Source organism: Oreochromis niloticus, linkage group LG7 (assembly GCF_001858045.2).
Source record: "Oreochromis niloticus isolate F11D_XX linkage group LG7, O_niloticus_UMD_NMBU, whole genome shotgun sequence".
Taxonomy (NCBI): Eukaryota; Metazoa; Chordata; class Actinopteri; order Cichliformes; family Cichlidae; genus Oreochromis; species Oreochromis niloticus.
Genome location: NC_031972.2, coordinates 56,487,965 through 56,515,659, shown reverse-complemented (window position 1 = coordinate 56,515,659; position 27,695 = coordinate 56,487,965). Strand labels below are relative to the sequence as shown.

The 27,695-nt window shown below is 41.7% G+C and overlaps 1 protein-coding gene and 1 long non-coding RNA gene across 2 annotated transcripts in view; both read left to right on the top strand.

Moving 5' to 3' along the window:
• Window positions 1-27,695, top strand: part of LOC100693764 (membrane-associated guanylate kinase, WW and PDZ domain-containing protein 2) — an 89,763-nt gene that overhangs the window by 57,849 nt on the left and 4,219 nt on the right. Inside the window, 14 exon segments of the mRNA XM_025909468.1 lie at window positions 5,105-5,162; window positions 6,085-6,206; window positions 6,817-6,999; window positions 10,971-11,500; window positions 12,253-12,421; window positions 20,374-20,405; window positions 22,389-22,581; window positions 22,662-22,753; window positions 23,200-23,392; window positions 23,911-24,150; window positions 25,334-25,519; window positions 25,942-26,248; window positions 26,868-27,087; window positions 27,252-27,395. Coding sequence (XP_025765253.1) covers window positions 5,105-5,162; window positions 6,085-6,206; window positions 6,817-6,999; window positions 10,971-11,500; window positions 12,253-12,421; window positions 20,374-20,405; window positions 22,389-22,581; window positions 22,662-22,753; window positions 23,200-23,392; window positions 23,911-24,150; window positions 25,334-25,519; window positions 25,942-26,248; window positions 26,868-27,087; window positions 27,252-27,395 — 2,669 coding nt within the window.
• Window positions 1,732-4,637, top strand: LOC112847575 (uncharacterized). Its single transcript, XR_003221195.1, has 3 exons — window positions 1,732-2,165; window positions 4,408-4,500; window positions 4,612-4,637. It is a non-coding gene; the product is annotated as an uncharacterized LOC112847575 (long non-coding RNA).

The window sequence follows — 27,695 nt, the reverse complement described above, 5'->3', positions numbered from 1 at the left end:
GTTTAGATGCCAGGAAATTTTCTTTTTTGGTTTAAACAGCTAAGCAAGCACATGGGATGACAGAAGGATATGTAGTAGTTTAATCCAGCATCCCCATCCTTACATTACTCGCACTGTTCTTTTTTTTTAAAATGGTCTCCTGTAGCTCTTGGTTATATACTGTTCTGCCAAATTTTTGGTGTTTGTACAATACTTTGGCACTCCCGCTGTAAAACATGTGATAATTTAAAAGCATTTTTCCATTTTTGCCCACTTTAATGGACATGTAATTTTCAGATGATGAAATATGCATGAAAGCAAGGATATCAAATTATGCAAGGGGCGTGAATAAAACAATAAATGTGGGATGGGAACATCAAGAAGAGGTGGTGCTGTTTTTAACTGCCCCTCTGCCTGAAGGATTTCCCAGAGTCTCATAGCCTCAGGCAGGAAACAGAAAAATATTCAGACACACTTTCATCAGTGCTTTTTTTTTCTTGCTTCTTCCCTCTTGTTATTCCCTTTCCGTTGCTTCCACGTCTGGTCTTTTTGCTCCACTTTCCTTGAGCATTTCATATCCTCATTCGCTATTCCCTTTCCCTTTACTTAGCCTCTCTGCGTTCTTTTGCTCCCATGCTGCGTTTGAGAAGATGCCTGTTTGTGCTGGATGTGTTTGCACAAATTTACAACCATTGTGTGCATTGTAATGTATGTATTTGCTGAGACTCAATCCCAGAGTTCAAAGGCTTGTCACCTCAGATCTGGTTCTGTTTGTCAGAGTCTTTTGTTGTATAACTCAAGCCCATATCCCTTCTCTCGCTCAGAGCAGGAAAAAACAGGACAAGCTTCAAGTCCCTCCAAGAGTTGGTTTCAATTGTGCCCTTCATACGCACTCAATCCCTGCGTCATTTTCCAAGTAATCCCAGAGCTGTTGACGAAAACATGCTGTTTATTGTCATTCAGAGGCGGGATTTCTCACTGAGGCCAACATCACAGTGTCAAAACCATGTTTGCAGCTAGCAGCGATAGATGGAGATGGGTTCAGGCTTGCATACGAAGAGCGCTGAAGCACGCTCTCAGAGAGCGACGCTAAAAATGTTACCCCAGAGTTTCATCACTGAGTCATGTCTGGACCACGACCATTCCTCTGTCTCGAGTTTTTCTCGTCTTTTCACTCTCATTTTTCTGCAATCACTGTTTTATACGTTTCTGTCTTGACAGCTCTTTTGTATTTTCTGTGTATGCTGTCTAGAGCTAGACTGCAAAATGGTTTAAAAAATGCACCTGAGGAAAAATTCTCACAGTTCTACTTAGTTTTTTAAGAGGGAGTCTTCATCTGGGAGATTTTTCCAGTTTTTTTCTTTTTTAGTTTCTGCTGTTGGTCAGATAATTAGTTTTAATATGCCAGGTTTTACTGATTTGCTGATGCTGCAAACCAAATGATTTATCTGTCATTACAAATATAATTTCTAGTTAAAATGATGTTGAAAACCCTTTTTTGCAGCCCTACATGGAAATCTTGTGGAATTTGTATTTCTTTGAGTTTATTCTTGAAGTTATTGTTGGCTTTTTTCTGTCAGATGAGTCAGATGAGTTCATTGTATCTGCTCATGGCTTCCTGTTGGTCAGAGAGACGTTTTGTGAGAGGGAAGATGAGTCATCTAATGCAGAGGAATCACAATTAGACTTTATGTCAAGAGAGACAGCAATACACATACACACTAACGAGCAAACACAAGTGAGCCCCCTCAATCCTCACGCTATATTCAGACACACGAGGAATTTGATTTAATGTCAGAGATGACGACACATTTCAGCCATTTTTAATACACACACACTCTTCCCCCACATACACGCGCACACACCGCAAATATAGACTCGACTGAATGCTTAAAAACATGCACATAAACACACACGCACTCCTCGCTCTCTGTATTGCAGCGGCAGGAAATAGAGACAAGACAGAGCCCTCAGCTCGGGCGAGGGGGGGAAAAAAAGAAAGACTTCCACTGGTGGTTTCCATGGAAACTGTCTCCCTTTCACTTCAGGGAGAGGGAAAGCGACTAGTGGATGACTTAGGCTGACATTTAAGGTGGCTCGTGGACAGGGTGGTAAGGAATTTAAGGTGGTTTGAAGTATGAATCCATCAGGCTTTTTCACCTCGAGGATGAGAAGGGTCATTTAAGGTAATGGCGGTGCGGCGCGGTCGGTTTGAGCAAACAGTAAAGCAGAGGAACGATAATTGAGGCGTGCAGCCCTTTCACCTTGGGCTGCACAGTCAGCATGCTCGGCAGCAGGACACACACACGCACAGACTGACACATTCACACGTGGATTATTTATATCTACATCACAGATCTGTTCATAATTATATTACAATGCGAGGGGATGATGTCACTGTATCAGTATCACACAGACCAAATAATTGTAAAAATAATAGGACTGATGGTGGGTGTGGGTGTGGGTGGGTATGTGACTCTTTAAGTGGGTCAGGCTGTGTTTTGGGTTTGTACTGTTTAAAAAATGTCTCTTTTAATACCTGAGTTATGTGCTCTTATGTTGCTTTGAGAAATCTAAATATGTTGTTTTATGTTCAGTGTTTTCACAACAATTTCCACAAATTTCCTCCAAATTTAATGGAACGTTCTTCTGCTTAGAGGCAGAATCAATAAATGACCTCACGTTATTAATTAATCTATAAACCAGCGTGTACACACATCCACTGATTGGTTTTTGTTATAAAAAACTATTGAGTGTGGAAACTCTTGTGCTTCACAGACGTTTTACTAAATTACAAACTTCTTTACAGGATAAATAATCTGTAAAGTCATCGGAAAATTTTGATGTTTTGATCTAAGATATTTTATGTAAATACAATTATAACAATTATATTTTTACAGGGGGATTTTTAAAGTTGAACAAAGAACCCGATCACCAAACAAATAAAATTATTATCAGCTCAGGAACTTGTTTTAAACTTTTTGTGCTTTACAGATTTAAATAGTCAGTGCTAGAAATAAATTTTGATCCGAAATTTAAAAACCCAGTCTTGAAACTGTTGTGCAAACGAGTGAGGTATAAAGCAAAAATGTCAGGGCTAAACCCCCTAACCCACACACACCACTGCCACACACCTTTCCATTACAAATGCAACAGTGTTACACACACTAGGCCCATGTTTTTATTTGCCTCCCTCAGTGATTCTCTTCTAGCCACAAAGGTTGTCAGGAATAATGTATGAGCCCTCATCTGTAATCTGTGTGACAGTAGTTTCGTACTTTGTTCATCACCTTTGCTTTATTAGTCGTGGAAAGTGACCGTCTACAGTCGTGTGAAAAATGCAGTTTTTCACTGGACTCCATGCAGTCCTCTGAACAACTACGTACAACCTTGCTGCTAGAAATTAAGCAAGTAAGCACCAACCAAGCGCTGCTAATCAAATGCACTTGATTAACTGATCATCAGCAAGTTTTGGCAGTTTGCTGGTTTGGAGCATTCAGGTGTGGACGATCCAATAAATTTACCCCAAGGTCAGACCGTGTAGTGCTCAGGGAAACTCAAAATACCCAAGAGCTTAATCTCAGACTCTGCAGGCCTCAGTTAGCATGTTAGATGTTAAACCTTATTACAGTAGAATTAGAAAAAGAGTGAACAAGTATTTAAGGTGTAGCCAAAATACAAACCCAAAAGAGTTCTAGAACAGTTGTCAGCACGGTGGTAGAGGGGTGATGATTTGGGCTTGTTACACGGTCACTGGACTTGGGCACCTTCCAGTCATTAAGTCCACCATGAACTCATCAGCATATCAAATCATTATACAGTCAAATGTGAGACCATCTGTCCAAAAGCTGAAGCTTAACTGAAAATCGGTCGTGCAACAGAACAACGATCACAAGCACAGCAGCAAGTCTACAACAGAAAACGGCTGGAAAAAGGAAAGAATTGAGGTGCTGCAATGGTCCAATCAAAAGTCCAGACTCAACCTGAGTTAAAGGCTGTGGTGGGACCTTAAGCGAATGCCTGCAAACCTCAATGAACTGAAGTGATGTTGTAAAGAAGAGTGAGCCAAAATTCCTCCACAATGATGTGAGAGACTGATGAAGTAGTCCAGAAAACGATTACTTAGAGTTATTGCTGCCAAAGCTGGTTGTACAAGCTACTGAATCATGGGGTGTACTTAGTTTTTCACAGGTTTCAGCTATAAATTACACGAATGAGACTATTTAAGACCTGAGGATAAATAATACAAGAAATAGGATGAACACTTCAAGAGCACTAATGCTAATGAGACATGCTATATATCCGGTATATGTCTGAGTGGGAGGGAAACAGCTTGGCAGATGGACTGTTGCTGAGTAGGTCTGCGTGTTTTTCTATGTTAGCTCAATCTTATAGTGCAATTTAAACCCACCCTTGTGTTTCTTATAGCTTCCTGCAAGCTGAGTGCTAAACCAGAAAACCAAAACATCTTGAATTTTGCAAAAACCGGCAGAGGGAGCTCACAACAACATGTTGTACAAGGTGTGTTTGCCATGTTTGTGCACCACAGTGGAAAGTTAGAAGTAAATTAGAAGAAAACGGCATTGAGTACAGGAGTTTGTGCAGCGTCTTGACCCAGTTCCTTTATAATAGAGAGAGGAGAGATAAATCAGCGAAGGGATGGATGAAGTGAGAAGGGAACAGAACCAGAGGAGGGAGAGGAGGAGACAATTAACACAACAGCCACGGAAGCTGTCCAAGGCGAAAACAAGTGGGTGGGTGAAGGAGACAAACATGAAGTAGTATGTTGTTGATATTTGGCCTTGAAGGATTTGTGCTCACGATAACAGGCGGAGAAAGAAAAGAGAAAGAAGGCAGGCCGAGGTGTCAGATGATTTAGATTTTCTTTTCCTCCCACCCTGTTTTGGGCTGACGTCTTTGTTGTGATTCGCGTCTCCATGAAGAAGCCACCACTGCAGATCGAAGTGCTGTCTGTCTATTAAAGGAGCGCTTGGGAGCGTCTAGCTGGGAGCCCGGAGATTCATGCCGTCTCCCCTCAGTGGTTCAATTTAGAGTCTACCTTCCTTCCTTCAGCTCTCAGCATTGACTGACTTCATTTCCCTTATCTGGTTTTTCTTTCCATCAGAGCTGCCCTACGGCTGGGAGAAGATAGATGACCCCATCTACGGCAGCTACTACGTAGAGTAAGTTTCCCTGTTGTCTTTGGATAAACCAGCCGCTCTGGAGTAAAACAGGAAATGCATTTCCATGCGCTACAACGCCTCGTTATGAATTATAAATGACTCAATTCCCATTTCTTTTTCATATATTACAGCTATTTTATTAAAGCTTTAAAGTAAAACGCTTGCTTATGAGGGCTGTCCTGCAGGTTATATTACAAACACACTTTTCTTGTTGCTCTTTTTATTCAGATACAGTTTTAAGAGGCAGCTGTTTCTGTTTTGTCATTAGCTTTACAAAATGTGCTTATTTATATCATTTAATTGCACCTAAGAATTATATTTTACACCCAAGTCATAACCATAGTCATGAAATTTAATGCATTATTAAATTTTAACAAACTGTAGATGCAGTTGCCAGTAACTCTGCATTGTATTTTCACAGATTTGTATCAGAATTACAGACTAGATAAACTAGCTTTCTGTTGTTAAGCTGTTACAGTGATCATGTTTGCAAACACCTGCCAGACATTAGTTTTACATCCAGCAGAAACATGTTCCTCAGATATTTTCTGGCAATTTATCTTCATCCTTCTGCTGTTTTTACTTGAGTAGAGTACTAATATTTACTAGCAACAATTTGACTAAGAGCTGGGCTGTCAGCAAGACTAACAACCCTTTCCTTCAACAAGGAGTTATTTAACTCGGCAGATTTTTAAATGTTGGTGATTTAAAACGTGAAAAGCTGCTATTTTTTAATGAATGAGCACTCACTTCTGGCACTTGAATACCTCTGAATACAAGGTTTACAAAAATATAAAAATAAAAGCATGATTGCTATGAACACATTTCTAATAAAGCATTGCACTGTGGTATTTCTGTTGGCTTTCAGAGAGGCTTTAATCTGTCCTTGTTCATAATTTGTGACAATGCACTGTATTTACAGTCACATCAATAGAAGGACTCAGTTTGAGAACCCGGTCCTGGAAGCCAAGAGACGCCTGGAGCAGCAGAGGCAGATGCAGAGCCAGGGACTCTCTGCTCTACCCCTGCCTACAATTTACAGAGGTACAATTCCACACCGTGTGCAGTACTTACATGAAAACATGCTGACAGCCTCACGCAGTTGCACAAACATGAAAATGCCATGACTGCAGAAAGAATGTGCGTAGCACATAGCCTTGGTCTTGAGGCCATCACACGCTGATGCATTTTTGAAATAATTACACATTTTCCCTTCAGTGCTGAAATTCCGGATTGAATATTTTGCATTTTCTTCCTCTTTTCATGGCTTATGTCATGGAGTGGGCTGTTTCACGAGTGTTTGATGGGGCAGATTAACAGTGTCACAGTGTACAGGGTCGAATGGAAATCACAGGCAGTGCGGGGGACAGAGAACATGCCAGCCCTAAGGCCCCTAGTGGTTAAATCCAGGCATGCGTATGATGACATACTAGAGCAGGACATTATGTACTCCTTCATCTGAGTAAAAACCGTTTTTCTCCAGCAAGATTATCAGGATATTGTATCCTCAATTTTCTGCATTGAGAAAAAAATTACAATAGATGCATCTAGTGCTGAATAAATCATGTAAAAGCAAAAAAAAATGACTTAATAACACAATGTTCAAAATTTCTAGAAATGTAAATTTGTCCCTCACAATTTTGTCCAAATGCAGAGAAGCCATTGTTTACGAGGGACCCAACCCAGCTGAAGGGCACCTTCCTATCAACAGCCCTGCAGAAGAGCAACATGGGATTCGGCTTTACAATTATAGGAGGCGACGAGCCCGACGAGTTCCTGCAAGTGAAGAGCGTAATACCAGATGGACCTGCTGCTCAGGATGGAAAAATGGACACAGGTAATTATATGTAGCATGCAATTTTGACAACTGGTTTCAAAATAAATTGAGGTTTAAACAAACTGCAAGCTGTCACCGCTGTCACTGCTGATAGTGTAATTCTGTGTTTGTAGAAATGTTTAAGCACTCCCTCATTACTGTGACACCTCAGTGTTATGGACCTTTATTTTTTTTTCCCATGGCAGATCAAATACAGAGAGCTTTTTCCTGGCAGGAATTTGAATTTTTACCTGTCTGTTGGCAGGTTCTGTCAACATGTCTGGTTCCTAAAAAATCCACAGAAAACAGCAGTGTTAATATTCAGTGCATTTTTGAGATACTGTGTAACTTTTAGCAACAAACGTCAGAACAAATCCAGAGATTTCATAGCATAAAGAGCAACCATTTAGATCCTGATAGCAGTGCGCACAGAGATCTTGGATGATTAGGTGAATTACTTTACGTTCTTAAGTATTCAAGTCTTTTTAAAACTCTCCTCAAAAGTCAAAGTCAGTAGTTTTCTGTAACAAGTATTTCAACACTGTATACCTTCTAAAGTGCGGTAGAGAGATCATTGTTCCTTAAGAAATATTAAAAGATGTGCAGCCTCAGCTTCGTCAGATTTATAGATTTTTTTTTCTTTTTTATGTGGAAGATACAATACTGAATAAAATATATATCAGCGTGCAGCTTAAATTCTACATTCATTAAACTATAGATTAAGAAAATGTTACCATGGCATGAACTTTAAACCTCTACATTGTGTTAATTTCTCAAGTTTTCTGTATAACTTTACAATATGTTACAAGGATGTTGCACTTTTTCTCCTCGTTCTCTATACCTGTTGCGATTCACACACAAGATTTAAGTGTCACTGTTTCCATCTCAACTAAAATATAAGTGCCCCCTCCAGTTAGCCTGGTCTAAGTGGGGTGATAAATGCAATCCATTTTGGCTACAAGTCCTTAAACTTATCTTGCTGTACTTTTAAGGAAAAGGACAGTCGTTCCATTATGTAGGTGTCATAAATGATTTTTAACCAATTTTCAATTTGTGGTGCATCAGGCTGTGGCGGCTTCAGCGAGTAGTACTGTCATTAAGTATTTGTCTTCTTTAGTTTGACTGTTCCCGTGTGAATTGAAACCTTATCACAGTGGAGCGGTTTGCGCATTCCAGTGATCCCAGGAGCTATGCTGTAGGGTCTCCCAGGGCAAATTGGTCCTGGATGAGAGAACAGAGAAAGATTGATTCTGAAAACCCCCATGATGACGAAAAAAAGGGTCCGGTTTACCTATCCTGGGGCCAGGCTCGGGCTAGGGGTGTGACCCGAACCCCAGTAGTAGCAGCTTAATGTAGTGGTAGCTACACTGTCTTGGCATCAAATGGAGTTGTGGTCCTAAATACTGATTCTAAATATTTGTGGATTTTTCTCCACAATGACTTCAGTTCTGGACATTTTCAAAAGTAATGGTAATGGTTTGTTCCTCATGATCCATGTACACTTCAACAGTTTGTTCCTTCATCGTGATGTTTGGATTAATGGTAGATAAAGTGTTTAAAGTGCATAGAATAAAGCACTATATGAATATGAATGTATGGTGGAGTGGTCGTAAGAGCACAATAATATAAATGTGTTTAGTTGCGAGTCGATTCCATACAAAAAGTAGCGCAGCCTATTTTCTTTCCATCAACCATACCTGCAACATACCCACATCTAAAAGGACTTTTACAGTCATACACAAAATACAAATAGGAGGCACAGTTCGTCCTCTGTGGCAAAATATACAGCTCTCTGTCTCTGTTTTTTATACGAGCATACGTTATTAAGGTCAATGTCGTTTTCTTCCCATGATTCCTGTATTTTTCTTTATTAAAGTCTTCTTCAGTTTCTCTCAAATTCAATTCAAGTCCAGTTGATGAAAGTCCCCTGTGATGTATAATAAATGGTATCAATATAGTGAAAAAAATTGCCTGTGTACCCCAAAGTTCCTGGAAATTTAAAACCTATTGCTATTGTTTCCACATCCACACAAATACGAATTCATGGGCATCATTTGTCCTTGTTGGCATATTTGGGATGCCCTATATTTGTGCCTGTGGCACTGTACGTCCCAGACAAGGACTCCAGTTTCCCCTCAGTACACCCTGTCCTCTGTCAGTGCACTGTAACATCTTCCTTTTAATAAGATGGAGAGAAAAAAGGTTTGATTGGCCATAACTGACATCAGCCCACACACCACCTACTTCATTAGGAGATTCAATCTGCTTTTATAGCCAAACAGCAGGAGCACAAACAGTCCAGGTAAAACAATTTGTACACAGGTGTACCAGTGTCAGACACCCCCAGACATGTGTTTGTGCTTTGACTCATAAACACAAACGAGCAGCAATGCTGTCTCACGTGGCTCGCTTAGTGGCTGGAAAGAACCTGCATTGCTGTGTGTGGAGAGGTACAGATTGGATCCTCGGAGCAGCCAGTGTGTGTTTTCATTCCTAGTGTCCTTGAATAAAGCCCTGAATCCCGTTCATTACCAGTATGTTGTTGAGGATGAAAACACAGATTCCATAGGTTATTTTAAACTTCACACAAAAAACCAGTTTTTAGGTTTAAGATAAAAAGCCAATGTTAGGAAAATCACAGTAAGCCACAGTCACAGGATCAGAGGAGGACAAGCTTCATGTGCGCTCTCTTCCGAACCTGCGAGCTGGCCTCATGCCTGGCACGGCCGGTGCCTAAACTGCTCATTTAGAGCTCATTTCAGAGCTGGGATTCCTCCTTCCTGCTTTCAGCTCCTGCTCTGTGCTTTCATGTCTCTCCCTCTGCCTATCAGTTTCTCTTTTATCTGGATTCTATCTCTTTCTGTTTTATCTCCATCTCTCTTTGTCTCTGCAGCTTACCCTTTATTATGCTTCCTTATCTAACCATGTCATCTGACACTTCTGTTTTCAGCCTCAGTGTGTTTTCATCCATGTTCTCTTTCTACCTCTGGTTTTTCCTCTCTCCATCCCTCTCTCCTGGTCTGTCAGCCTCCCCCCTCCTCTCTCTCTCTCTCTGTTCTGATTTCTGTGCTCTCCAACTTGCTCCTCTACGCTCTGTGACATTGCCAGAGCGCACACACTTTCACATTCGCACTCGCACACAGTTGCACGCAGACACTCCCTGGCTGAGATTAGCTGGCCTATTTGAGCTGTGCAGCATTGCTCTTAGGGATTGTGTACGATTGTGCATGCGACATGTATGGTGTATGTTTGTGTGTGCGCACATGCTCATGGGAATGTGTGCGTGTCTGCATGTGTGACAGAGAGCACCGCTAGAAGTGTGAAATAGAGGATTTGAGGCAGCTGTATTTGTCATGGGGCTGTGGATTTAAAGCTGAAATCCATAACTTTCCGCACGTTCAAACTACAGCAGAGATGACGGAGTATCTAGTGTCGTATTTGTGAAGTTATTTCACCTCTTTGTTATTGGTGTGCAGGGAAAAAAATGTTATCAATCAACCAGGCAGAGCAATCTAAAGTTCTAATACTGAGGAGTCTGACACCACCAGCCAGGAAGGGTGTGCTGAAGGAAACTGAACACACACATATAATATATAACATAATAGTACTCATGCATTTTGGGTTTTCGACTGTGAGATGGAGTCAGGGGATTATAATGCGCAGTGCATGAGACTGTAGGTGTTTGCACATTTGAATTTTTGAGATTTTCTGTCAATTTGCACGAATCATACTCACCAAGACTCCGACCCCTCTCTCATCTCTCTGTCTCACACATACACTTAGGTCACCTGCCGTGGCAGTGGACTGATGCCATGTTCTTGTGTGGCACTTTTGAGAGGCGAACTTGTTGTGATGCCACAGAGAGATGACACCTTTATTTTTACTGCACACTATGTCATACATGAGCCGCTGACAACAGATCTTTTGGTTTTCTCTGCATCTACTGTGACATTCTGCCGTGTGACTGAGGCTGCTCCTGTCTCCTCCCTCAGGTGATGTCATCGTCTACATTAATGACATCTGCGTGCTCGGCACCACGCACGCCGATGTGGTCAAACTTTTCCAGTCTGTACCGATCGGTCAGAGCGTGACCCTTGTGCTCTGTCGAGGGTATCCCTTGCCCTTCGACCCCGAGGACCCGAGCGGCGCAGCCAGCGCTTCCCTGACGCCCATTGGACTGGAGCACCGCCCGCTGGTGGTGAATGGCCGCGGCAGCTATGACCCGTACCTGGAGTACCTGTCGTTGAGCTCCCAGCTTCCTGGTCAGGCTCTGGCCCAGGCTGGAGCTTCCCATCCCGGAGACACACATCTGGACGGCTCATCCCTGCCGCCCACCACGCCCGGCTCGGCATCGGCGCTCACACCTCACAATGACAATGTGTCAATGGCCTCTTCTGGGACTGGGGCTGTTGCCGGGGCAACAGCACAAGGGGCAGAGCTGCTAACAGTTACCATGGTGAAAGGAGCAGAAGGATTTGGGTTCACCATCGCCGACAGTCCTACCGGTCAGCGAGTTAAACAGGTGAAGTGTCCCAACGCTGCCTCCTCCATCAGTGAGCGGCTTCAGACCTGTTTAATATTTTAATTGTAATTTTTATTCAGCATTTCGGGAATTAAATGTGTTCTTTCAAGTGCGAACTCTCAGCAGTCCGCTAAAGTAGTCGAGCTGACTTACAAATTAAACTTGAAGTAGAGTTACGACAGCAGGTGAGAGAAAATTTAATTTGGTCAACACGACTTGGTAGAAAGAGATCGAGATAAGAAGAACAAAGTGAGCTCACCCTGTGTTGGGTTTGCTATCTACTAATGTGGTACGGATTGAGTCTCCGCGAAGTGTGGAGCAAAAAAGGGAAAAAAATCCCAACCTGCATACTTAAATACCTGGAAAGAAGGAACAGATATAAATTAGAGTCGCTGATTGGGAATGTGACAGATGCTAATCCTCATCCCAGTTGTATGTGTACAATAAAACATCTGCACCACAATATACATCTGTCTCCACCAACATGACAGCATCTGTGCTTTTCCCCTTTTGTTTTTTAGAATTTCTCAGTCTTCTTGAATCAAAGTAGCTCAGATGGCTGTTCCTATAAATCTTTAAACAGTACAACATGTGCGGTGAAGATTTTAGAATTTAGGTCCCACTGTGGGCAATTGCAGCTTTCCACTGTAACCCATTTTTATTGATTGTGGTTTACAAAAGCAGTTTTATGTTTGAGATTGGAAGGTACCATGAAGCCAAGTGTAGTAACGGTGGATGATGATGTGGTGCAGGTGCTAGAGCCGGGCTCACAGGGAGCATCGGGGCTGGTAGAAGGAGACCTGATCCTGGAGGTAAACCAGCAGTCAGTGGCTGCAGCTGGACATGGACGAGTGGTGGAGATGCTCAAAGAGTGTCCTGTGGGAGCAGAAGCAACACTCCTCATACAGAGAGGAGGAACAGGTGAGAGAGACAACATTTACCTTGTTTCTTTTGACTGTTTCCCAGTACAAAGACACTCTTTCTACAAAAAAAAAGCTTGTAAATGGCACCTAATTTAAATCTTCCCAAATAGAACAGAACAGTAAGTGAAAGTTAAACTCAGTTTGATTCATATAGTGTCAAATAACAATAGTAATTTCAAATCTTTTATTAGAAAATAATGTGAATATTGTTCAGAGTAAAATTAAAGTCACTCTTAGACTTTGCACAAAGGTTTTATTCTCAATTCAGGAAAGAAGGTGCAATGTCACAGTAGGAGAAGCTACTATCGGGTAAATATTGGGAAAAGGTATTAAAGAAACCTTTTTGATAGTGAACAACTCTGACATAATAATGAATATGTCAAATTCAGTTATGTCTTTCAAAAGAGATAATATACAAAAATATTTTTAATGGGTACAGGTATAAATAAGTTTTACACTTTTTTTGTTCTTGTTTTATTTTTCCTTTTTCCTCCTTTTTGGATACTAGGAAAGCTATAATGAGTAATGTACACCAGGCAGATTTCTCTGCCCAGTCTTAATAAAAATAAACTTACTGAACTAACAAATCACTTAATATAATATTAGAGTATAATATGGTAAATTTTATAAAGACAACCCTTTTAACAGGAAGAATCCTCCGCCAGCACCAGGGTCAGGGAGGTGCAGCCATCTGCCACAACGGCTTGGATTTAAGGGAAAAAGAGGGAGCACACAGAGAGAACAACACAATAAAACATGAACTGCAGGGGAGAGAAGACACAAAGTTAATGAAATGCAATAGTACCATATAAATGCATAAGAGGCCACCCTGCTGCATTTAGCTAACAGATCCTCGCTAAACTATAAGCTGTAAATGAATGGGGAGTGGAAAAGAGGGGCGTGGACGAGCCTGTTCTTCTTCATGGGAGCTCCTCAAGCAGCCTGAGACATCTAGCTGCACAACTGCTATGTGATATTTATCAAAAGGAATTTTTTAAAACTCTAATCTAAAATCTAGAAAAAGTGTCTGTCTCTTGAATTTACTCTGGACCGAATCAATTGATGAGTTTGTAAACTTGTAGTATTTTCCCTGTGATTTGGTCTCTTTTCACACAGAGAAAAATCCAGATGAGCTTAAAGCGAGCCAAAATGCGTCATTACAAATCACGTGAGAATGTTCAGTCTACTCATTGGCCGGATGCGTCTGGGGACAGAGGCAAGAAAAAGTAAATATAGGAAGAAGGTGCTCTGTTCTGGACTATAGGAGAATTTATGTTGATTTCACAGCTGGCTGCTTGCCCGTATAAACCTTTGCACATCTATTGAACGTTCCCGCATTGAGAATACAAAGCACACGTGGCTACAGGAAGTTTTTTAGCTCAAACTTGCAATGTACCCCAGGTAGTTGGTTCTGATCACATTAGCACCATAAACAAACTGCACTGGAGTTCACCATCTCCTCCAAAGAGCCTCAGTGTGGCTGTTTATTATGTTCACACCTGAACAAACGAAGGAAAAAAATGAGTGAGAGTTCAGTTTAAACTGACCAAACACTGCAGATGTGAAAACAACCTTAAACTGTGAGTTTTGCCACAGGAAAGGTTCTACCTCTGATCCTGCTTTTGGAAACTCTGGGAACTACCCATCCATCAATTTTCTTAACCACCAGTCCGCTTTAGGATTGCCAACGGCTGGCACCTGTTCCATATGAACACGAACCAGAGCTGGATTACACCCGGGTTAAGTCGCCAGTCCATCATAAGGTGGAAACAGAGAGGTTCATGGGTAGTTTTGACTCACATGCTTGTCTTTGGACTGTAGTAATAAACACAGGAAGACTTGAACCAAGTGCTGTGAGGCAGCAGAGCTAACCACTGCACCTCTGTGATTACTGTTTTTAACCAGAATTATCAAATTGGTTATAGTGAAAGTCCAACAAGTTTCTCTTCTTTCATCTGTTTAAGTTTGCAGTGGCGGCAAAAACGATTTCACTCCAATTAATGCAGAATCACATGTGACATTTTGTTACCGTTCATAACTTAGAAGAATAATTAAAGAAGGGTCCAGTGCAAGAGCAGCTTCCCGCTAAATATAAGCTGGTTTCTGGCTTCGACGTGCACAAACATCGTTTTGCTTTGCATCGTCACCTCCAGCTGCAGCTTTGCAATAGAGAAGTCAAGTAGAGTTGACAGTGAGCACTGAAAGAGCTAAAGAGATTTTGATTATGATAATTTCGAGACCTGTTCTATTTTTAAACTCGTTCAAGTAACACGGCCTATTTATTCGGATTTTATTCAGGTCTTAAGATGAGATTTTATTTTTGGAATAATAAATACTTTAGAAGCTGGAAGAATAATTTTGTCTGGTGCAAATTATCTGTTGGCAAGGGGGGAAAAATGTCATAAAAAGTGAAACAATTCAAATGTATTTCACACTGTGTCGGTTAAGAAAATGAAACTTTAATATCCACCGTGGGGAAATTTGATCAATGCAGGTACAAATGGATGCAGGACAGATTATAAGAAATGATATAACCTAAGGATGCAATGAACAATATGTTGTTTAGTGTATTTCATATGCGGTGACTCATCCAGTGAATACACATCAATATTACAGATCAGGAAAAAAGTGTCAGCAGATGTCACACTAAGTGTTTTGTGCATCGCACCATGTGTTCTCAGCGGTTTCCAAGTGCAGCTTTATCACCAACATGTCATCGATGTTTTCCAGTGAAACAGAACAGAGAGGCATGCGGGGGATTTGACATGGAGGGAATTTTAAGATACAGCACATCAAATGTAAAATGAAGTGGGGAGTTGGGATGAGAGGTGGCGTTAAACTCACCGTCAGGTGTAGCGCGACTCTCTGGGCACAGATGGCACCGGCACTGTTGTGGGGAAAGCAGTTTCATTCCCACTGAGGCCACTCATCTTCAGAATAAATGCAGTTATTTTACTGCAATGTGCTTTGGACAGAAATTACTGGAGAGTGTCATCTAGCTGGCAAACAGGATGAACTGGATGGTGTGATGCTGTTTGGCTGAATATACTGACTGTGCTCGCACGGGCTGCAAAACTACATTTTTACCGTTTCGCTGCATACAAATCTAGTTTGATGTTATGTTAGGTGAAGGAAAGTGGGGACAAGAGGAGAATATATGGAGTCTTATTACTGGCTGTGATCTGTTTTCCTGTCTACTGCAAAACTTCCATTGCTTTCTCACAATGGCACAGGCTTTTATCCTTTTAAACAAGCATTTAAATCTGACTTATTTGACTGTTGGCTCTTTGTATTTTGACAGATTTCGGGCTGGAGAGGTTCCACAATACCTGCAATGAGCTGTTCTTTTCCATGTGTAATGCTCCTGCATATGTTCAGCGTTTTACCTTCCTCTTAAAGTGAAGGGAGAAGACAATCGCACACCCTTGGTGTGAGAAAATAAATCAAAATGGAGTTATAAAGGAGGCGAGAAAGGGGGCTGAGGAGAATTTCATGGTGTTGAAGTTTGAAGTAAAGATTCTTGCAGTACTGCCAGGACCGCATGGAGTGTAGCCATTTTCCCACTTTTTGTAGTTCCTGTATGTTTAGCCACCTGCAAGGAAATAAAATTGCACAGTGGAAGCTGCATTTGTTGACACGCACTCTTGCTCCGATTCTCTCAGAGGTGTTCAGGTCACAGGTCAGCGTTTGACTTGATAATTCCCCCCGGCTGCCTATACCATTTGACAGAAACACACACACTAAACTACACAGCAGTTAAATCTGCAGCATTGTTGCTCATGAAAGTGAAAAACAACAAAAGTCATCTTCTGTTGTTTAGCCGTTTAAAGAGAAAACCTCAAGAGCTCATTGTGTTTTGAATGAGGCGTGCAGCATCTTTGAAGTTCACATTTTAATGCTTGTTTTTCTCATTATGTCTGTAGTTTCTCCAGAGATAATTTGCCAGGAGTTCAGAGTTAATATGCTTTGTTTCTGAGATGATATCAAAACAATAAAGAGGAATTATGGCGATGCCCTCGTTTGCATCACCCTTTTTGCGAATTGTATTTAATTAGGAATGAAGTCAATCAGTCTCCTATGCATCTAAGGTTTAATTAATTGAAGTGTGGCACGAATTATGATTGCAGACCTGACAAGCCATCAAAGACATTAGTTCTTAGTGATCCTGATACATCAGACTGTCTGATGTAAGTGCTGCTGGGCGGTTTGCTGATTTTTATGCAAGTCCTGATTGCTTTGAATACATTATTGGCAATAATTGGAGATCTATGAGGATGATGTCTGTATGAAATGAGTACAAATGACTAAAGTGCTTTCAGCACGAACACAGAATACACCAGGGTATGCCACTGCATGTGTGGATGTATATGTGAGCCACTCAGATCAAATGCTGCGATGCTTCCTGTGGCGGCCCAACCGTGCAGAGCCAACATCTGCCACCTGGTGGTCAGCCTTTGCAAAAACACTGCTTCAGATACAAAATTCATGCACACATTAATGCAGAGTCACATGTAGATACACAGTTGCAAAGTATATCCTTCTGAATAGATATCCTTCTAGATGCTAGGCTGAATGTGGCAGATTACCCCCACCTTCCCCCAAAGACGCCATCTCCTCACAAACTCACCAGTTTCTGTCAAACAACTCAAGACAACAACCCCACAGGGGCTATCAGCCTGACACACCAGGAAGCTCTCCGGCTCGCTCTGTGCCTCTCTCTTCTCTGCAGGGTGAAAGAGGGGACAAGGTCCTTTACAGTGACTCAGATGTGCAAAATGTCAGAAATGTTTAAACATATTTGAGTTCTCAGATGAAGAATTTTTGTGCAGAGCATCAGTGAGATTTAGGCTGACCATGTGATGTTAGATGTGTGACTGAGTGCATTAGAGCTCTCTGTAACGGAGACACAGTGCTAGACTTCCTGTGACTGTGTGTGTTGTGTGTGTGTTGTCTGACTGCTTGACTGTAGCGTGGGCACACTGCCAGAGTTACACAGAGCTCTGGTCATGTTCACAGCTCCGTCCCCTGACATCCTGGTTTGAAGCGGAGCCAACCACAGACCAGAGACATGTTGCAGCACCAATGAGGATGCATACTGAGGCTGGAAAGAAAAAGGTGTCAGGCTGCACAAGCCAATCAGGCTAATCTGAAGGCCATCCAGAACTCAGCAGGCTAGTCTGTGATGCTAGCCTGCCAGACTGTTTGACCACTGACTTGTGAGAGAGACCATGTGAAGCCTCCTAAAAGTCATTCATTTGTAATTCATCAGCATGCATACGACTGCACCACACACGCTGGTGAATTATATTTGCATTTAAATGTGCTTAAATGTGTCTGTAAGGATGATGGTTCTCTGTAATATGAGTGGACAATTGCCTTGTAGCTCATTTCCTTCAGTGGGTCATTAAGGAAAGTTTTCTGAAAAGGACTTATTAGAAGTCCTTAAAGGCTTCCCTTAAGGCCGGCCCGTATTCCCTGCAGAACGTGGTTATTAGTCCCAGCCTCCCAAAGAGCCCTCCCTCCGCCGCCGCCACTGTGTAGCACCATGGATAGCGCTCATCAATGTTTATGAGAGCGTTTTAATTCTATTTCCCTCCTCGCTTTGCTCCCTCCTCCACACTCTCAGACACAGCTAGGATGGATGACATTTGGTTTTGAAATGGAAAACATTTCCAGGTTGCAAAGATGCTTTTAACTGGGCAAATTGGGGAGGGTGGGATTCAAAGTGGGGGAAAAAGTGAAAGGAAATGAATTTAAATTTTCATTTTCACTTCATACTGACATGCAGTGATTTATCGTATTTAGTTGTCCTCGACTCTCTCGCACTCTCTGATTTTTTTTAATTTTTTTTAAATCGAAAGCTCTGCCGTTCTGTTTGCTGGTACATGTTCTAGGCTTCATCTCACAAATCTAAAAAGCAGACCGATGTAGTGGGACAGTAATTATTTATGGTTACATTTGATTGTTATTATGGTGATATTGTCATTGCATCTTATTCCATTTGTTTTTAAGTAGCATGACCAGAGTTATTGAAACCATGTGCGATGAATTTGAAGTTTTGTTGCCTTTCTCTTTGAGAATGAGGACCACGTCTGTGACTACTGGCAGTCGGTTGCTGGCTTCAAAGTGACTTTGGTGTGTCAAGATGGCGGCAATAAGAGTCAGTCTTTTATCACTTTGCAGTTTAATGGGGTTGAGCTGGAAATTACATGCAATCTGTTTGTGATAATACGGCGATAAATCAATGAACAACTGCAAATCTCTGGCTGTCTACATGCACAGAAATTCATGTTAAAAAAAGAAACTCGCATTAACTGCTTACATTCAGCATCGAGCCAGAGCCTCATGGATCTGAAACAGAAATTCAGAAACTCTTCCACAAATACTGACATAGTTGCTGCAGGACTCCACTTTGGCACTTTGACGATAATGCTTGGTATATAAGCAACAAGAATATATAAATATAACCAGAAACCAGCTGTTGCAGAGAGACATGTTGCAGACAAGTTGCGTTCACTGGTGCAGACTGACTTAGATGTGATTGCAAGGTGTTGGCAATCTGTCTGCATTTATAAATGATGGCAATTAATTGCAAACCTTCACCAATCTGAGAGTGACTGCAGTCAGTCAGCAGTTATTTGGAGACAGGTTGCTTCCTACCTGTGTAATCGCCTTGCGATTGACATGGTCACCTCGACTGCTTGCAGCCGGTTTCTGAATGTAAAAAATATTCAGTGGAGTGACCATCAAACACCATTCCCCCCACCCCCAGTCACAAGGAGGCTGCCGTCCTATTTTTGCTCTGATGTGACTGAGCCATTACTGAAAAATGGCAGTGCCACCATATGGTGATGAATACTGCAAAATGTTTTGGCTCATATCTTGGGAATTGTGAGACGTGCAGGAAAAAAACTTTTGTGTGTGTGGATTTAGTTTAATGCACTGAGGAGACTTGTTTATTGGCTACATTTCCGCCAACCATCATCAGACTCATCACATGTAGGGGCACTACAGTAGTGTAAACAGGTTTTTGGTGTTAGTTGTTTTTTTGTTGTTTTTTTTAAATCAGCCCCAGTGAAATAGTCACATAATCAGGATCCCTTCACATTCTCCTGTGTGCTTTCAGATGCAAAAACACCTGTAATTCTCAGTCACCCAACAGGTTGAAAGCTGCTGCAAGCAAGCTGCATCAGGGTTCAGCAATCACCCCCCAGTTTCTCCAGCAACTGCACATTTTTGTTCCATAAATACCACATATTCCACCCGGCGCTCCCTGACATTTCTCAGAAAATCTTAGAAACTGTCAGATATTAAGCACGCTTGGATTCTCGAAAGAATACTTTGCAAGCGCCCACGTCAGATAGAGGATTTTTGTTTATGCGTTTCTGTCCTCAAGTGTAAAGATTCAGTCTAAATGTTTGTACAAGGCAGCTACTGTACATTTCCTCCATGTATAAATGTATGTATTTGGGTCTTAGCAGCATAAATGTTCTGTATGTCTTTGACTTACAGGAGTCACAGGGGAGCTGTGGTGATGAGATTGTTGTTGTGATGTAGAGCTCTCCGTGCTTCCTGCGCGCGGATAATACACAACTTTCACAGCAAATCGTGTGTGTTTGCGGGTTCGTGTGGAGGGGCGGGGGCCTGTGCTTTCGCCTGCAGCTAATGATGTAATTATGCTGAAAACAAACGCAACAACCAAACCCGTTTAAGAAGAGTTACACAAACAAAGTCAAACCAGAGAAATATGAAATAAGCAAACTGAGGATTTTTGTCACTCATTAAGGGAAGATTTCTGATTTTTATCTCATTAGAAGAAAGCCTTGTACTCAGATCTTCGTTGTTTTGTTTTTTCCCGTGTAGTTGTTTTTGTCGATTCTTCTGTTTTTCCTTAAAAATGGAACAGATTATTCGAGTTTGCTCTGTGATAACTTTGTTTTTCTTCCTCAGGCCACATCTCTCCATGGAAGGCCTCCAAACAGGTACAGTGATTGAACTAAATGTGTTTCTGGCTGTGTGTTAGGGATCAGCGCTGGTTGCAGAGACTGTGTTACCTCAGAGGTGTTTGGCTTTTACTTTATTGTAAAAAGAGACATCCTCCCCTGAGCTGCTTATTACTTTGATCACTTCAGAAGGTACATCGCACCAGCTGGGGGAAAAAACCCTCTTCAGGTTGATTTTTACACTGTACCTGTTGCTGGCCGAACAATCTGTTCTCCTTTACATTACACAGCACATTAACGCGTGATGATTGTCACCGCATTTAAGTTTGAAATATGATTGTTAATTTAAATTCATAATAGTTATTTTTCTTTACTTGATAATAACTCGTGTTTCTTTTTTTAGGTATCTGCTTCTCAACATTATGTTGTGCATATCTGCACACACACACTCACATCCGTCAGCGTTTAGAGAAGAACACAGATTTCCTAAGTTTGCCTCTACAGTGAATTTGAAATGAGGCAATCAAGATGTGATTGAAGTGTAGACTTTCAGCTTTAATTCAAGGGCTTTAAAGAATTACAGCCATTTTACGGTCACCCCATTTTCAAAGGCTCCAAAGTTAACTGGACAAACTAATCATAAATAGAAGACTGATTTTTCTTTTTTTTTAAACACCTAGATGCAAATTCAGAAATGAAAACACTGACTTCATAAGGGCTAAATGCTGCAATTCCTTCACAAAGGAAGACGATGCATTGCTCGTCTGTACTGTAGCTGCTTGTTGGTGCATAGTCTGATCAGTTAATATCTTGTGACTGTCTCTGCCATTAAATAGCATTTTATTTCTTTATCTTAATAGGTTTTTAACATAAGTATATTTTGGGTCATTATTCATCTGTACTGTATTTATCTTTGTGTAACTTCAAATTAATTCTGCTATTTCAGTCGGCAGTCACATCATCAATAAAAACTGACTGTGTGCCGATGCCATAACAATGCCTCCACCATGTTGGATAGATTGAATGAAGGCCTTGGTTTACATTTCCACACTTCGCTCTTCTTTCATGCTAATAAATTTTTATAGTGTGCAAAAGTCTTGACTAATGTGTAATGTGATCTTCCTGTTGTTAAATGTAACCAGTAGTTTGCAGCTTGTTCTAAACTCTGTTCACATGCATGAAGGCATGAACATTCCCATATCTACAGCAAAGTAATCTGACTTGGTTACAATGTTTTGAATTCCCTCTGTGATCATGAACTTTAGTTGTCTTCTGTTATCTTTTATACTTTTTGGCGTTGCTGAGCTGGCTGAGCTTTTAAAATAAACCAGATCGTAGAGTAAGCACTCGACCCCAAGCTAGTGACGGCTTCCTTCACTTACTTTGACACCTTATTAATCAGCATATTGTGAGTGACCGCGAACCATTAGAAAATCTAACCCTCATAAACAACATTGGACCTTTTATCTCCTTAAGTTATCATAAAATAACAAAGACTCACATTTAACTGTCTGGTTACTTTTAAGCCTGTTAATATGAGAAAACTGTCCCAACCATTTAATCTGTTATTTTTTATTAAACCCTGTGACTTAAAGCTGAAAGTCTGCACTTCACTCACATCTTGATCATTTCATTTCAAATCTACTGATGAATATCTACAAAAGCAAAATTTCCAAAATTGTGTCTGTTGTCTTTAATTTTGTTGCTTTGACATGGCATTCATTACTGCTTGAAAGATCATAATGCTCATGTTCAGCCTATTATGTTTAGATATGGAAAGTTAAACCTACAATGCAAAAACAGTCTTTTGTGTCCAGCACTTAAACATTTGATGTGTTTAATCCTGAATACTTGTCAGAAGGAGTTTTGAAGCCTTCATAGTGACATGTTTGAACTATTATTTATAGTGATAATTAATAATAAAATAATAATAATAAGGAATAATTAATTTAAGACAAACAATAAGAATGAATAGGCAAAACTGAGTTAAGTTAAACATCTGTTGTTGGTGCTTCCTTCTAGTTACCTGACCAATGGGATCCACACAGCAGCCCTCAAGCAAATCTGTCTGGTCCAGTATTGCCACCTGGTACGCCCTTCCCAAACCAGCCACAGCACCGCACTTCTGTGCCTGACTCCACCGAAGGCTTCGACCTTAACAAACCCGACCCGTATGACCTTTATGAGAAGTCAAGGGCCATCTATGAGAGCAGACGTGAGTACAGAAAACTTTGTTTTTTTTTGTTTAAGGCGGAAAATCGAGCATCGTTTTAACCGTCAGCTCCTGTGCGTCAGGCCCGGAGTACGAAGAGGTGGAGGTGCACCTGCTGAGGGAGAAGACTGGATTCGGCTTCCGCATCCTGGGGGGAGACGAGGCCGTGCAGGCTGTGAGTCCGGACGCCCGTGACAAGGCTCGTATGGGACGGGCTGGACCACACTCATATTTTAACCTCATACACACCAGCCTCATCTGACTTGCACTTAATCTTGTCTCACAATCTCCATCTGGTCCCAAACATCTGACCAAAACAGCCTCCAGACACACACGCAGACTTGCACACAAGTGGCCTTCTCACACTTTGCTGACCCTCTAACTGCTCAGTGCCTCCCATACTGAAGTAACGCCTTGCTAACTTGTCCTCGTTGTACAACAGCATGCAGTCTATGACAGAGAAAGAATGTGACATAAGGATATAAAGAAGGTGAAAAACTGTTACCATGACCCAAAGGTAGTTTACAAGCTAAGTAAAGCAACTGTTGTGTGATTCCACTTGTCTTCGACTCATCTCCTTCACCCTAATCTATGCTGCTAATATTGATTGTCTTTGAACAGATTGTCATTGGCGCTATAATAGAGAACACTCCTGCTGAGCGCGACGGGCGGCTTCGACCCGGGGATGAGCTCATTTCTGTGGATAAAAATGTGGTTGCTGGGAAACCGCACAAATACGTAATAGACTTGATGCACGCAGCCGCTCGCAATGGTCAAGTCAGCTTGACTGTGAGAAGGAGAGTGCAAATGCCTGGTGAGGACATGTTTTGTTTGTTGATTTTTTTTCTGTTCTTTTTTGTTTTGTGTTTTTGTCTTTTTTTTCACACTTAACCAAGATTGGAGAACAGGCTGCACATTTCACTGGCATCAAATTAAAAAAACACAGCTTGGACACGGCACACATGCTAACAGTCTGCGCGCAGGATCTCTGTGTACTTCTCACCCACACATCCTTTCTGTGGTAGTAGATCATACATACATTTATCCTTTGTTCATTGTCAGCTCTGCAGCAGCAGGCTCTGTGGTTTGTGTCTTTCTGGGTGCGCTTCTCCTGCAGGGGCAAGCGGTTACAAAAGAGTCATAAATGACAAGCAGAGAAGCCAAGTTTGACTTTGACACAGAATCCCTGCTGGGATTGAAGAAGACCACTGTTGTTTTGATTTTTGTCAGTGGCTACATCTTTCATCTTTAGCTCCTGTTTTCGGGAAACAGTGAAAACTCAATGACCGCTGTGAGCGGACTCATCTCGCCTGCTCTCGTCCTCTCCTTCAGGTGAACCGTGTCCCGTGAACGGCCGCAGCCCCGGCTCAGTGTCCACGCAGCACAGCTCTCCACGTAGCGACGCAGCTTCGGCTTCGGGCCCTCCGGTGGTCGCTGCCACGGTTGCCACTTCGCCACCGGAGGGATCTGCCCTGCAAACCAGCGATGTGGTTATTAACCGCAAGGAGAACGAGGGCTTCGGCTTTGTCATCATCAGCTCCCTGAACAGACCGGAAAATGCCACCGTCATCAGTGAGTTACACAATGACTTGCATCTGTCAGGATCCCTGAAGGTCATTCCTAAAGATAAATGGTGATTTTTACATCCTGATGAGCAATCATCCTAAAGATGGTGGCTGTGCAGTCGTCTTTTTAGTTTTTGCTGCTGTATCTATTTCATGGGGAAAAACGCAAATGCATCATTTAATCTCAAACCAACACAGGCCTCTTGCTTGACCAGCATAAAAACACTATGGTATAAAGTTCAAACATATATAATGACTCCTGTGAAAATTTAGCTTCATGTCTCAAATATTTTTAGGATATATTTCTTTTGATTTATATATATATATATATATTTTTTATGTATTCATTTTTTTGTAATTTCACAATGCCTGCTCTCTTTAAAGTCGATGCCCGGTAAGAGATTAGGTCATTATCATAGAATCACTTCCACTAAAGTGCTGTTTCTTATCCCGTCCAGTAGCTTCAGAGCTTCCATTAGCCGGGGTCAAGAGAAATTAATTTGTCTTGTAAGACTAATTTTTGTGGGGATTTTTTTTTCCTCTTGATTCAGCCTAAGTAGTATTAAAAGCATCTTTAAAAGTCTTAAATGAGGCTTTATTAAACATATGATTACACTTTGCTACAGAGAGCTAATATCTTTCAGCAGACTGTGGGATTCTTCAGTCAGATTGGACTGATGGCACTATGAAGATGTTTTGTTCTGAAGATTAATGGATTCTTCTCAAATGTCCTACAGATTCTGGGAACATCCACTGCAATATTTCTGTACACACCTAAAAATAAACATACCCCCAAAGTGGGTCTGGCATACCCATTTTGGGCATACTGAACTAATTTTAAACATTAGTTCAGGATGTAATGGTGCTTGTTGAACAGTCCCTGAGGGGTTTTCTATGCACTGAGTTCAGAGATATTTCATAATGAAGTGGAAATTTTCTGTTTTTTGTTAAGTGTCTATAAAAGCTTAAATTCAAAATTCCATTTGTTTAGTTGGCATACCTTCATCATGAAATTGTAAAATCTACACTTCTGTGTTGCAATTTCAAGGCAACAAAATATTTAAACCTGTCATTTTAAACAGTGGCTGCAGTCCTAACCTGTGAGGCTAAGGCTGTAATACAAACACTAATGTGCTGTTTTTACATCTTTCTTCAAAACTGACAACCACCTTGCTGTTGTCCGTTTCCAGCTGTGCCCCATAAAATAGGACGCATCATCGAGGGCAGCCCGGCCGACAGATGTGGGAAGCTGAAGGTGGGCGACCGGATCCTGGCGGTGAACGGACAGTCCATTATCAGCATGCCGCATGCAGACATTGTCAAGCTCATTAAAGATGCTGGACTAACGGTCACTCTGCACATCATACCAGAGGAGAGTAAGTGTTTTTGTGCCGCAAATAAAATCAGACGTTGTTCTGTGAATGTTTATTTGGCTCCTGTTTTACCTTTGCAGGAAACTCCCTGAACTCAGTGCCCTCTATCTCATATGAATATATTTTATTTCACTTCACCAAAGAAAGACTTACACACAAAAAGTGTTGCATTTACTGAGGTTAAAAAGTCAAAAGGCTTCTATATTTAGTCATCTATAAAGGATGCAGGGTTTGTGCTTGGTGATGCAGAAACATAAATGTTAGAAGGTTTTTTAGCAAATGGAGCAAATAATTCAGAAGATATTTCTTCTGCAATCTTAAACATCCTGAACATGTTTTATTTGTCAATCCATTCAATTCACTTTTTATTCAGAGCTGAATTTGCCACTCGAGTACAATCTTGCCTAACCCTCTGTCCATCGCAGGCTCCCATTCTGGTCCTAGTTCAGAGAAGCAGAGCCCCATGACCCAGAAACACAGCCCGCAGACCCAGCCCAGTCCTGTAGCCCAGACAAGCCAAGGAGGCACGCAGTCTGGCCAAATGGCCGCTCAGCCAGGCCAAGCGGCCACTCAGCCAGGTCAAGCACCCGGCCAGACACCAGTCCAACCCGGCCAGACACCAGCTCAGACAAACCAAGCGGTGACTGGTCCTCCTGCACCAGCAGGAACCCAGCAGAGCCCAGTCACGCAGCCATCTGGCCCCCATCCACAGCTCTACCTCCACGATGGCAGGTAAGGCTGGGTTAAGAGGCTGTTTGGTAAGATTTGTTAAAAAGCACACAGAATGACTGAAAGGAGGAGGGGCATGAAGTTCACAGGTGACAGATACCAAATTGTGCATGCTGAAGAGAGTGTCCCAGTCAGTGTAGCAGAAAACCTGTGACTACAGACAACTGATGTCCCAGTCAGACACTCTGTCTCAGGCTGGTTTCTACCCAGTTGCATAACACCACTTAGCTTCTACAGTGTGCAGTGAATAATTTACTTTGAGGTATCTCCTCTATAATGCAGGATCCTAGCAATCGGACCCTGCTTTGTGTCAAAACTATGAAAGCGTGAGTGTGTGCGCGCACGCGAGTCTCAGATCGCGACACTGTGAGCAGCCCTCCCAGAGCTGTGGGTTGATGCCCATTTTGCAAGTGTGAACTTGATAAAAGTTTCATAACAGAGGCTGATATTCCCACCTATCCATTTTGTGATGAGCCTTCTCATCTGCACACACCCAGTAATTGTCTGTTTTTTTTCCTTCCTTACATCTCCAGTGTTACTTCACCAGCAAATTTATTCCAACAGGGATGCTGTTGTTCACCTCGCTGCTCAGATTTTTGTCAACTTTTCATTCTCATGCCAGGTCAGAGGTAAAAGCAAGACAGGATGTCAAACCTGACTTCCGCCATCCTCCATTCACTGACTACCGGCAACCGCCGGTAGATTACCGTCATCCACCAGTGACTGATTATCGCCAGCCACCAACACTGGACTACAGACACCCACCTGGTCTGCTGGATTTTAGACAGCACCCTGCAGCTGCACAGTTCCCTCTAGGGATCCCAGCTGACTTCAGACCACAGGTAGAGCTTGACCAAGAACTGTCTGCTTATGTTGACCGTACATCCTTCATTTGTATGCAGGTTTGTAACTTATTGCAATTATATTTATCATAATCATTGCTTTTCACATAGAAATCGCATATTTTATTTTTTCTGTTGTAAATCGTCTACATTTTTTTCTGCAGGACTATGATTACTTTACAGTGGAGCTCGAGAAAAGCGCTAAAGGTTTTGGCTTCAGTATTCGAGGAGGCAGAGAGTACAAGATGGACCTGTTTGTGTTGCGCCTTGCAGAGGATGGTCCTGCTATACGAAATGGAAGGATGAGGGTGAGATAAGGAAAACCACAACAAGAGTGAAAGCACTATTTGGCAGATGGTTGGGATTACAGTTGGTGAATAGTAATGGCTCTGTTTTGTTTTTGAAAATGGAAAAAGTAAGTCTGATTAATCCAAAGTAAGTCAAACACACACACACACACACACACACACACACACACACACACACACATCCATCTAAATGGTCGTGTCACATAATATCACTCAGCGTGCTTGTTAAAATTTAGAGGTGGTTAAAAGTTTAACACAGCATGGATTTTTCCTTCTGCTCAAGTGAGTAAGTATGAATGC